A 13,069-nucleotide genomic window follows, 5' to 3' on the forward strand; every position below is an offset into this window, starting at 1 on the left:
TGTAAGTAGGGACGACGAACAATGCGCTTAGTATTTACATTACAGTAGCGAAAAAGTACTTACGATTAGAGCGGAAACCACCTATAGCACGACTCTCTTGCGTAATGGCAGGGGCGCCGCTGGTCAGGGGGAGGAGTTGGTATCTATTGTTATGTTGTATACGCATTTTATAACGGGATACGACTACGTTTGGTCTTTTACAAGAAATGTAGGCTGTTCGCGAAGCTAGGCTGGTCTGACAGAGCATCTGTCTATGACACATGACCTCAACTACCGTATATACTTGCGTACTAGCAGCACTTCTTAGATGTGACCAATACCGACCAGCGCTGGCTAAACAACTTCAACTGTTGTAACGCATGCAGGCATCGCACTTACGAAAGAAAATGACTAAAGGGCTCGTTTCGCTTGGTTGCACAGCCTTTATGAAAAGCGACAGTGAAACCAAAGAAAGTTTTGAGGAAGGCGCAGCTAAAGAAGGTTGCACTGATGTTGACTTTTCTTCAGCGGCAGTTTAATTTCCATAACTACTACGCTACAGTTAAAAGACTACAAATAACGTGACCAATACCATCCTCGGCTTCATTGTGTGTTGGTCTTTTGTTAGGCTTGTGTGCAAGATTGCACTTGTTATACGTGACTAATACCGACTTTAGTGTTGGTTTGACGACTGCTGATGTTGGTTTTAAGCTTTTATTACACAACATTATCTACATACAAGCTCACTACTGTAATGGAATTATCAACCATTTGTATTTTTATCACTGCGGAAATTTTTTTTTGATGGATTCTATCACCGAAGCCCTGAACGAAACAACAGCGCATTCGTGTATGTGTCCGTACAGGTGGGTTGTCATCTACCTGGCATATAAGGCGTTGCAGCTCGCTACGTCTTACTCAGTTTACCTTCTCTTTATACCGTAAAAGTATCGCATCGCCCCAGTCAGGGCCAATGACCCAGAGTGTGGTATACGTCAGCGGGTCACTAAGGAAGCAACCAATGTCAGGCCACCAAGGCAAACAGCTCCAGTGTCTGCCTCTAGCTCTTTACGATATATCATGATGCATACAGACCGTAAACACGTAAAGAACATCGTTTATTGACAAGTAATGTGCACAAAAGCCCATTCAAATGTGGTTGTTTTACATGGCATTCGTGTAAGCTTTATGGCCTTGGCACCAATTTCGCAGCTTCTCGACCGACGCACACCTGAAAAACACACACACAAAAAAAAAACATAAATGTAACGTACGTGTTTACCGATCAGGCACTGCTTGGGAGGACGTGACGTTTTGGAAGTTGCGAAAACACTATTGCTTGCGTTTTAAAATCAATGTAGAGGTCAGCATAAAAAGTAAGAGACCATATTCTGAGCTATATTGGAGAGGGGAGGGGGGTAATTATAATAATCTCGTGTTGTCCGTGCTTAAACGACGATATGATTACGAGACACGCTGAAGCGGGCGAAACTCAAAATTTAATGCGGTCTTTTGGGGCTGCCTGTAACAGGTACTTAAATTTACGCATAGCAGCGTTCCTTTTTTTTTTTTTGGAGGTGGGGGGTCTGGAATTGATAGAAATTCAAAGATCTCACTTCTCGTGTATGCCCCACCAGGACAAAAATCCTGGCACTGTCCGTATCTGGCTCTAATAAATGCTTCGAACACGATGACACTTTCTCCGGGAAATTTTCGACCCAAATTATTTTTACACAGTATGAATGGGGTTCGTAGAGTCGCAGTCTTACCAAAAAAAGCAAATAGGAAGCCACAGAAGCGCCTTGTCTTGTTGCACAGTTACTACGGTAAATGCGCGAAGATAGCTATAATCAAGGACTATTCACTCATTAATAAACTCAGGCGTGCCCTCTGCAGGATATCCAGGGGAATATGAGAAGTATAGAAACTCCTTTAGCACAGCGTAAGGTGCTCACCATAAACGCATTCCACTTGGACCGAATGCCTTGTGCGATTTCAGGGGTGGACGCGTGCCGATCCTGTGAGAGGTGAAAGATGCGATTAGTGATCCGGGAATATGTGGAGTATATTGGGGAAACGTCATGGATATGACAGGGGGGGGGGGGGGTGCTAGGGAATGAAGCTGCCTTTGGAGCGCAGTAACAAAAATAAGTGCTCATTACAATTTATTATTACTGCTGCAATATACTCCTTCGGACTTTCGAAAAAAAAGTTTCAGAAAGTCTATTTATTGTCGATATTTTGAGAACCCCTACTCGTAAAAAAATTCATGGCTGTGCCTTTATTCGCTGCACTATACAGCAACCATCATTTCACCTAGATCGACCACGAACAAGCCCGTTGGACGATGTGCTATAAAATAAATGCAGCCAACCACTGGATCACGAAAGTCACTGTACGTCAAATCTAGATGTTAACTGTCATTTGCTGTAAGTAACTGCGCTGTCCCTGTAACAATACTCGGATTCCTCCCTTGTGATAACGACAAGCCAGCCCACTATCACTGCTGCAGACTTCCCCAGCTGCCACCAAATATATAAATACACAGTGCAAGAGTATTGTCAACAATACTGATTTTAATGAGTTGACGTAGACGAGTTGTACTGAAATATATACTCACAATGTAATCCAGGAAGTCAAGCTGCTGGTTCTGAAAAGCAAACACGCCAGAAAAAAATGTAATTAAGTTGTTTGGATCGGAGATTGAAACAATAAACACAAATAGGAGTTGATTCGGTTCCCCGAGTGAATACTCCGGTCCACACGAGGAAACTAAACAAACAATGTTTTTGTACACTGAGACGTCCAGCCTACATATGATAAATGCCGAAGAATTGTGTCGAAGTAATACTTCAATAAGTAATTTCCGCCTTGACAAGGTACATACATCAGCGTGACGTCCTTCACAAAAGATGAGAACCCCGGGAGGTCCCTCATTTCCTTTCTCGCCTTTTTCTTTACAAATACAGCTATTTATAATATGTTAATTATAGGTTTACTTAAATGAAAGCGTGGAGGACGCACCCGTGTAGACATCGCATTAGTCCCTCATGAAAGTATAGTTATGAAAATTATGTTGCATTTCGTGTAGTCTTTTATCCCGCCCAATGCAAGTAAATTGTCTTGAGACTCATCACAAAGTCAATTTTTGCAGGCGTTTGACTTGTATTTAAAGTTAACGCCCTAAAACAAGTTACCTGATGCGTTCGTATTGTGGTAGCTCCTATCCACATGACATCTAGAGTACGCAGAGTTCTATGCAGCTGATAAGGTAAACGATAAGTCAGTAAAGTTCCTTGATAACGCAACGCTTGCCTTCCAACGTTGTTATCACGAGTAAACCAGTACTGCCTCAATTTAAGATTACTCCAGTTTATGTATATCATTGTATTTTGTGTATCTAGGGCCAGTTATTGCTACCACTTTGTCTTCTGTCGCCACCATTGCCTCTGTCTAATGTAACTGGGAACTTAGCCAAGCGGCTAGTCGATTTTTTTCTCGCTCCCTCCATCAACACTGTATTGGTGAAAATAAATTAATAATCAATGGATCAATCACTTATTTAACGTGCCCTGGAACAACCATGAGGGCTTAGTGAAGGCGCATGCAAGTATAAAACGATACAAATAATACAATACGCACACTCAAAAAAATGAAATATAAAGATTGAAAACACACTGAGACAACTTGAAATCAGCGCAAAATAGAAAGAATAAAAAGACAAGACGAGAATCATGGAATGGGGGTGAAAAATAAAGAGGAATATGCACAACTATGTAGAAACCTTCCTGAAGGACGGAAATAGGAAGAATATGTAAACATTGTGAAAAACTATGTTAAGACAGTACAGAGCTGAGATAAAAACAATGACAGTGTACTGTGAAAAACATCAAGATCATTAAAGTTAACACCTTATACACTTTGTATTCTGCGAACAGAAGAGTTGAAAGAAGTTGGCAGGTGCATGGAATGGTCGATTCTCTCTGGTTAACTAACGCGGAGTTCGAAAATTTACACAACTGAGAAGTAAAGGGCAGGATATCATACCGTGACCTAGTTTGTAAATAAACAACAGGTCAGCGCGGTTTCGTCGTCAGTAAAGTGATGGCAATGATAATAACCTGACAGCGTTAGAACCAGATCCAGAGTGCTTTCTGCCAAAACGATAGTTGTAAATGCTTATGATTTTTTTTTCTGGACTCGCTCAATGGCATCACTTCCAGATATAGTGATGTCATTCCAGATCCCAGAAGTGTAATCAAGTTGAGGAAGACATATTGCGGTGTAAATTTTGTGGAAGGCTGTAGGAGAACTGAATTCTCGAGATATTCTGCAAACATAGCCGAGAGAACGAAGGCAATGCATAGCAGCACGTTCAGTGTGAACAGAAAAATTTAGCATGCTATCAAAAAGAACATCAACATTACTGAATTCATGAAGCTTAACGAACGATGCTTTGCGAGATATACTCATCTTTGGTCTTTGAGGTATTCAGAGAAAGATTATTGTTGCCACACCATTCGGGGAAAAAAACACAAATCTGGCTGCAGCAAGCGACAGTCGTTAACTGAATGAATTTCCTTAAATATCTTGATGTAATCAGCATACACACCGGGAGAGAAGAAGAATAACGAATTGCTGAAGAAACATCGTTAACGTAAATTAAACATAAGGGTGGAGCTATTACCGAGCCTTGAGGGACTTTGTACAAGTCACTTTGTACAAGGAAGACAGTTGTCCATTTACGGCAACATAACATTATATATGAAGCAGATTGCTGTGCAGGAGATTCACAACAGATCAGCCAACATCAAAGTTTGCAAGTTTAACCAAAAACAGTGAATGGCTGACGGCGTCAAGAGCCTTGCTCAGGTCACAGTAGACTACATCAGCCTGTCATTTCTGAGAAATAGGTGGGGAGATTTCAGTCATGAAACTAGCAAGGTTTGTGGTAGTTGAGCGGCCAGGGAGAAACCAGTGTTGGTGTCACGGACGGCTATTTTCGGCGACACCGCGTCACGGCAATTAACGGGCGCCGTACTCCCCGACTGACCGTGAGAAACGGCGGCACATGAAAGGGAACGGATAAGTGCAAAATGGGGGTGCTCTCCTTAGAACGTCGCCGCCGACAGTTAATCCTTTTATAACCGTGGCGACGTCTGCAAGGTCGTAGAAGGCCGCGGTATACCCCGTACAAGGATTAGACTACAAGACGCCCGGCTGAGAGCTAAGTGGTTGACCGTTCCGACGGAGAAAAGCGTGGGAAACGCTCTGGTGGCCAAGCCGTATGACAACAACCCGGCAGGTTGTCACTCTCGCTAGTTGCGGGCCCTCTCCCTATTAAAAAGAGGTGGGGTCAAAATATTTTTGGGGCGGAGTTTCCCCTCAATTAAACGCGCATGATTGGACCCAGGTAGAGGTCTCTTGTCCCCAAGGAAAAGAGCGAGGAGACACGAGGGGGATTTAAGCGCAGGTATTTGCCCTGCTAGGCAGACTAGTCGCTGACCAACATGGTGTAGAAACAGATCAACAAGCATCTCTTCTAGAAGTTTTTAGTGTGGCTCTGTATCGGCTGGCCACCTAAACTTAGCCGTTCGTCTAGTTGTGACGCGATATTAACGTCTGCAACGTAGACATCGGGACTTCGCCTTGAGTTAGCTCAACCTGCTCGAAGTCACCTGCAAGCACTAGCCTCCCGGAGCCACCAGCGTTGCAACACCGCCGACATCGCAGTCGTGCCAGAACTCTCTTCGACTTCTCGCATCCGATCGTCGGGGACCCAACGCTGCCGGTCATCACACGTATGCCTTCACCTGTTTATATCTTCGAACTTTCTACTCCGTCGTTCTATTCTTGTTAGTTTGTGCAGTTTGTAATAGTTCTCTCTCGTAAGCTGATTTATTGTTTCTGTTATATAGTTCTTTAGTTGTATCAAGTGTCGGTGTATTTTGTTAGTTGTATTGAAGTGTTGTATTAGATCCCGTGTGCTGCAATATCACTAGAGTAAAATTTGTTTTGTTTTCCCACGTCTCTGATCTCTTCACTGTCTCTGCTTGCGTACGGAACGAACCAACCTGCTGTCATTCCCGTCGCCGACTTCGCGCTGACGACGCTAGAGTGGCAGCTTGTAACAGTTGGTTAAGAATCAAAGAATTATTCCCACTAACATACAATATGCTGTGAAGAGACAGCTCAAAAATCTTCGACGTGGCGCACAGTAAAAAAATCGGGCGATAATTAGAGACACGAGTTTTACAGCCCGACTTAAATACATAAAAACAAGCGCAGTTTTTAACATGCTGAGAAGTGTGGAATATAATCAATCAATCAGTCAGTCAGTCAATCAATCAATCCTTTAACATGCCCTGGAACAACCATGAGGTCTTAGTGCAGGCGTACGCAAAAATAAAACAAATAAACAATACAATACAGACACTCTTCAGAAACAACAACAGTAGTAGTAGTAGTAATAGTAGTAGTAGTAGTAGCAGTAATAGTAATAGTAGTAATGGTAACAGTAGTAGTAATGATAATAGTAATCACGGTAATAGTAGTAGTAGTAATGGTAATAGTAGTTATGGTAATAATAATGATGGTAATGGTTGTGGTAGTAGTAATGGTAATAGTAGTTATGGTAATAATAATAATGGTAATGGTTGTGGTAGTAGTAATGGTAATAGTAATGGTGGTAATGGTAGTAGTAGTAATGGTAATAGTAATGGTGGTAATGGTAATGGTAGTAGTAATTGTAGTAATCTATGTGCACAATTATAAATTTGTGGCTGTCTTTCTGAACATGAATCTGCATGACTACATGTATAGTAATGTATAACTGTATTTTTGTATGTTCGTATATACCCGTTATTCCAGTACTACAGTGGGGACTTGTGTACTAACTAACTAACTAACTAATTAACTAAACTCAGTAATTTGTAGAAAAAAAATACTCGCCACGTTCTGCGATCCCACTTCATCCGTAGCTCGTTTGCGGACGTCTACAACCTGTAATGAATGAACGAACAAATGAATGAAATGAAGGAATGAATGAGAAAGTGGGCACGAAATTCTCATAGTCGAATAAAATGACCACTTTTACTAGTGAGGTCAATGACTCCCTTGATAAACAGAACTGTCAATGCGTTATGCATTTTTTTAGGTTTCTGTAGTCTGTTGTGCAGATGGAGCAAAGAGATCACTGTATGAAGCTACTGAGCTTACGTCAAAAAGAAACGTGCTCTTTCTAGGGTCTTTTACGCACTAAGTAATGCAAAATACGGTTATTAACAAACAAACAAACAAATAAACAAACAAACAATGTATTGAGGCCGTACGTACTGTCCTTATCTCTTCTGGGGTAAACTGAGCTTCTTGGAAGCATTGTTGTTCTGAAACAAAAGTTGAACGCCGTGTTAGAAAAAGAAATACTAAATACAAAGGCATACAAATTCCGTCATTCCGTGACAAAATTGAAACGCCACTCGTCAGGTGAAAACGTGCGAGTGCGCTTGTCGAAGCGAACAACAAGTGAGGTTCTATATATACAACCGAAAGCCGTCTCCATGAATCAGAGTTTATATATGGAATTAATTCACTCATAAATTAAATATTTATTCGATAATCAGGAAACAAAATCATACCCATTGTAAGACGAAACTTTTCCGAGTGTGCGGTTTTTGTGAGAAATTGTTTCCTTACACGGACTTCTGGGGGTCTCTTACACCGTTTCTGGGACGAGTCAAAAGAGAAAGCCTGAGGGGGTGATGCATGAAAGTCTGAAACATCACGTCGGAATTTCACGACTTCGTGGCTAATTTCGAGCTTGTCAAGTACCCTCCTCTGACGTACCTGTTCGGCATATACCACCTATAATCTCATCGTCTTCCATCGCCCGGTCTTTACGCCTTACTCTAAAGCCGCCATTAGGCCTCCATCCACGGGAACCTCAATCAGCTGCGTGCATAAAATGTTTATTCCTCCTCTCCTCCTCACTAGCCGCCAATAAGCAGAGATGTGGACACCGCAAAACGAAATGAGCGCGCAGCTGGCGCGCCTGAAGCCGTACTTAAGATATCACGTATAATATTATTGCGGCAGCGACTACATGGATATTCACAGCGTGTTTTTGCCGTGTCCGTCATGTTCCCCCATGAAGTCCAAATCGATGACGTCGCCCCGCACGTCGTAGCTTCCACGTGCAACTATATAAAAGTGTGCGTGCACTGTTTGACGCGGCTGAAGCGCAGATCAAACGAGCCGGCCATCTTTGTCGTGCGAAGGGCGCATGCGATAACATCGCCCCAAAAGCGAAAGCTGCAGACTGAAGGAAAGCCGCTTCGGACGCGAAAGTCGCAGTATATATGCGCCAGCATTTTGTGTATATATGTATAGTTACCCCGGATCAGATCCTGCAGGAGTGAATCACTATAGCCTTACTCCGTAGAACATGCCAGTTTGTTGCTATCGCATTCATTCCGTCGCACCTGTGGCGAAATCATCGACTTCTTGTTGTACGATTTCGCATACTCACGCCATGATTTCATTCAACGCCACCTTCGAGGTCGTGAAATACATTGTTGGCAGCAGCGGTGACGACATCTTACTGAAGGGCAAGATACAGTCACTCACGAATGTACTAAGATAGGGACGAATATTAAAATTGAATTGTTATTTAGCCTGCATTGGCATGCATACGCCGTTGAAAACAGGATCCACAAACGATTAGCATATTTATTTACTTATTTATCTTTCCCTCGCGTGTTTCGGGAATTACGCGTGGTAGTCGGTTACAAGAGCAATATATGGAAAGGAGCGTTAAATAGCAAGTGTAGCATGATCCGCAATAACGATAATCATACAATGCTATCTGAGTATGTCAAGTATGCTGCCCAACGAGAAAATAATGTAACGTGCGTGTTATTCGCCTGTTGCGCAATATTAGCTCCGTATGTAAGCTGAAGTGTCAAAACGAAACTGCAGTTACTTTTTAAAATGCCGCGAGGTGACGACTGCGCGAGCAAGTAGTACGGCATGACATGACAGCAGTGGAGGTGCACAGTCAGGTAGGCGAAAGCGGTATGTGGTAAAGATGGCGACGGTCCCAAACTGAAGGGATCTAAGCAAGTGGTCAAAGGTAATCTGGAGAACAAACTTCCCTGTTACACCGCCTTCCATGAAAACGCAGTCTGATCGTAGACACTTGGCAGCGCAAACTAACGGGAGACCGAAGGAGCAGGACACTATATATATATATATATATATATATATATATATATATATATATATATATATATATATATATATATATATATATATATATATATATATATATATATATATATATATATATATATATATATACGTACATAGAAAATGTCGTCCCGCTACCTGTGCCCTTCGCTTGGGCTTCCAAGTTTCCATAACGAGGCCGCCTATCAATTCTTCCGGAAAACACATTCCGAGACTATTAATCGAGGGTCCCGGTAGCTCCACAGTTACCTGTGAACGCCGCTGTCGTTCAACAACATAGGCGCGTGCAGGGTATATATAGGGGGCTGACTTTGCGCCTCTCCTCCTCTTATGTGACTAGGGGGGATGGCCCCCGCGCGCATAGAGTTTCCCAAAATCAACTAGAGGGCACTCTGACGCTGCGATCGCTCAGCGACCATGGGAATGATGGTCTTCGTACTTGCGGGCGGCGAATCATACTTGCGGCTTTGTTTATTACTGGTTACGGTTTTGTTTTGAAAGAAAGAACGAACCCTTTTGAACTTAGGGACTTGATTCAAAATAGTAAGCTTAAAAAATGAGGTTGTGAAGCGCGAACGGTGAACATTTGCTAAGTTATGTTTTCGTGAAAAAACACCTCCAAGCCACACGAACACACACGGAGCCAGAAGCAGGCCAGAAGTACGAATATTAGACAAATGTGTGTACTACCCATCAAGCCATCATTCCCATGCTCGCTGAAGCGCTGTTTGTTGCAACTCCCATAGACTAGCGCCAGAGTTCCCTCTAGTAAGTATTGTGGGAAACTATGCCCGCGCGCACGCCAGGCTTCAACAGCACAAGAGAGAAGTGACTTCACTGTACACTCACCCATCTGCTCGAAAAGCCTTGCGACGCCTCCGAGCGCCTGCGCGGGAGCGCTCGAGTCGTCGGCAGGTGCGGCGCACGCACCGATGACCAGGAATGCTACCGCGGAGCACAGCGCGAGCGTGTTAACCATGTTTCCGAGTGTTGTTGGGACTGGTACGAGAGATGGCAACGCTAGCGGTGCAATCGCCATTCACCGAACTCGAGTCTCTTTATATAAGCGTAGGAAGGCCGAGGGTCGACCACTCGCGTTACACCTCAACAAATCCGTGCAGCACGGTGAAAGCTGTGAGCCCCATCGGCCAATCAAGAGCGAGTGCTCGGAGTACTGGCTATGTAAGGATCGCGCATTGTTATCTGATAAGAGGAAACTTTGATGCAACGCATCAGTGGGTTACAAATGCTTCACGAAGTGCTCCTACTAAAGCGCACAACAGGCAAAATTTAATTTTTGGATACTCCGAGGAAACGCCGCTGCGATTGCAATCACTCCAGACTGGCCGACGGGACCTGCATGAGTATCGCTGCCCTGCACAGAACTGACGGACAAGTTGCCACGACCCCGGTGCTTATCGAAACGCCACGTGCGCAAGATCGCACGCGCTGCTGCTTTTTTTCGAGTATTGCACTCGGGCTGTCTCGTCTGAGAGCATGGGGCAAAACCCGAGCGTATATTATCTGCCAGCGGATGCTCTGCCGTTTGACACGTGCGCGCATCTTCCAGAACTCCTGTGACAAGTGATCGTTTACCGACAACGGAGGCACGATGAGCCATCGGCTTGGGCGATAAAGCAAGCTATTTCCAATGACGACGATTCTTGCACGTACAGTGAGGTAGATAGAGGGCGGTTTTTCCGGATGTAGGCCCACCTCCGGGGTTATAGCGGTTATAGCTTATGAGAATTCTGCTACCTGAAGCCGAGTATACGGGACGTCAGAACCCCTAACCATCATAAAGCTTCCACGGGTGTTCATTGGAATGACATCGCTCGTTTGCTGCGCTAACTGTTACACCTGCACAAAACAAAAATGATAAAAGCAGCGCGGAGCCTCATCCTACCTTATCTATCTGGAAAGACCAGAAACATCGCATGTCTGTTCTCTCTCTCTTTTTTTTTAGTGCTAGTGCAAGGGCAGTGAAAGAACGAACCTATCCTTAGCTTGCATATCCCTTTCCAAACCCGCGACAAGTGTACGTGACGCAAAAAAAAAAAAGCGGTGCGGAAAAACAAGCAAAGCTAAAGTCAGATTCGAAATGACTTTTGCAGCTTCCATAAGGGGTCATCATTATTTTTTTTCCCCAATTTGGTTGTTCCCTCAGCCTAATCAGCCAAATTGCCTTATGGGGGCGTCGTCCACGAGGAAACTGGCACGCTCGGTGCACTAAAATATGCGAAACGATTTTAGGAGATCGCGTGATTCAAATAGTTAAGATCATGCGAGCTAACTTGTTCTTCTGGAAAGTGGTGCGAAAAGGCCACCCCTCTGCCTACTCCCACGGACATAAAGGCGTGCGGACGGTCCTCTTTCAGTAGGAGCAAAGTTTCGTCCCCTGGAACACACCTCCCCCGTTGTAAGGAAAGGACTTAAAGACGCCGAGGAGCATCAAACCAGAACTGAAGAAGACGAGCGGAGAGCAGGTGGCACGAAGGCGACAACAAGAAATGAAGAAGAGAAGGCACGTGCGATTACGAGGCAACTGTGTGCCAATCAGCTGATGACCAGTGATGGCCCATAGAGGTGGCGTGCCACGATTGGGCCACGTGCGACCATCACGTGGCAGTGGGCTTTGTGGCTGGGGACGAGCCGAAGCAGCAGGAGACGGGAGACAGCGGGCCGAAGCGTCGGACGCAGGTGATCCAGGTTCCGGCCAGGGAACGCGGCCGTCCACGCTGCTGCCGTTCAACTACCAGCTGGGGCGGCATTGCCGGCACGAGTACTGCATCTCGGGGCACGGCCTGGCCTGCTGTTCTCTTCCTTGCCGAGGGCATCGCGGATCTCGGCGAGGCGTCTCCACGGTCAGCCGTTCGACACAGCGATGAACGTGGCCTGGCTAATGGTCACGGATGCGTCGAGCATCGCGTCTCGGCGCACGCTCTTCGCTGGACGGGCTGGCCATGCCCCGCATGGAGCATCGCGTCTCCATGCGGGTTGACTGCTCCGTGGCCGAACCCATGCCATCAAGCGCCGGTGTCACGAGAGCGTCGCACTTCGGCAAGGGACGAGCGAGATGTTCTGCCGGGCGAGACGCGGGCGTGTGTACGGAGGACCATGGAGCCGGGCGAGGTTCAGGGTGGCCGAGGATTCAGATGCCAGGAGAGTTGCTGCCTGAATCGAGGATCGCCGAGTGGTGCCGAGCCGTACCGAGTGACGCGCCAGCCTCGGAAGTGGGCCGCGAGCTCACGAGGTGCGCACCCGAGGGTACCTGGCTGTGCCCTGGCCAAGGCGACGAACGCCGGTGAGTGAGCTGCCGCACCGCAGCTGTAGTGTGCTGGCCAGAACCCGCACGTGGAACCGCTGCGCCCGGAAGGTGATCAAAAGCTTGGAAACGAGGTCCGAGGTCGCGCTGGTCAAGGCATCTCCGCCACTGCAGCTCGAGAGTTGAGGCCAGGAAGGCAGACGAAGCAGTGCGCCGCTCGAGAGGACGAGTTCCTGGGAGCGTTCCTGAGCCGGACGTGGGACCCGTACGTGTCGGCCAGGTCGAGCTCCGGCGTGTTCGTTCGGGGACGAGTCCGCCGGCCGGTACAAGGTGCAAGGACGGGGCCTGCTGAACGGCTCCTGCCTGGGTGCAGTGGCCGGGAGCAGGTTCGTGGGCGAGGCCTACCGGGCGTGGTCGTCGTGATCCGTGGCCTGACCCTGAACCTCAGGAGTTGCGACCCTGACTGCTGGGTTGGCCGCGACGTCCGACTAAACGGCGCTGCACAGGGTAGCGTATCCGTGCGTCGTCAGCCGTTCCACCCATGCCATGAAATAAAAAGTTCATGTTAATGATTTCTCG

At 46.0% G+C, this 13,069-nt stretch overlaps 1 protein-coding gene across 1 annotated transcript; it reads right to left on the reverse strand.

The window, feature by feature from the left end:
• Positions 1-1,076: 1,076 nt before the first annotated feature.
• On the reverse strand, positions 1,077-10,316 carry LOC119176522 (uncharacterized). Its single transcript, XM_037427855.2, has 6 exons — positions 10,075-10,316; positions 7,315-7,364; positions 6,931-6,981; positions 2,600-2,629; positions 1,935-1,997; positions 1,077-1,210 (listed from the first exon to the last, which is right to left on the reverse strand). The coding sequence occupies exons 1-6, from the start codon at positions 10,262-10,264 to the stop codon at positions 1,166-1,168; spliced, it is 429 nt and encodes a 142-aa protein (XP_037283752.2). The 5' UTR covers positions 10,265-10,316; the 3' UTR covers positions 1,077-1,165.
• Positions 10,317-13,069: the final 2,753 nt, after the last annotated feature.

Source organism: Rhipicephalus microplus, chromosome 3, assembly GCF_043290135.1.
Source record: "Rhipicephalus microplus isolate Deutch F79 chromosome 3, USDA_Rmic, whole genome shotgun sequence".
Taxonomy (NCBI): domain Eukaryota; kingdom Metazoa; phylum Arthropoda; class Arachnida; order Ixodida; family Ixodidae; genus Rhipicephalus; species Rhipicephalus microplus.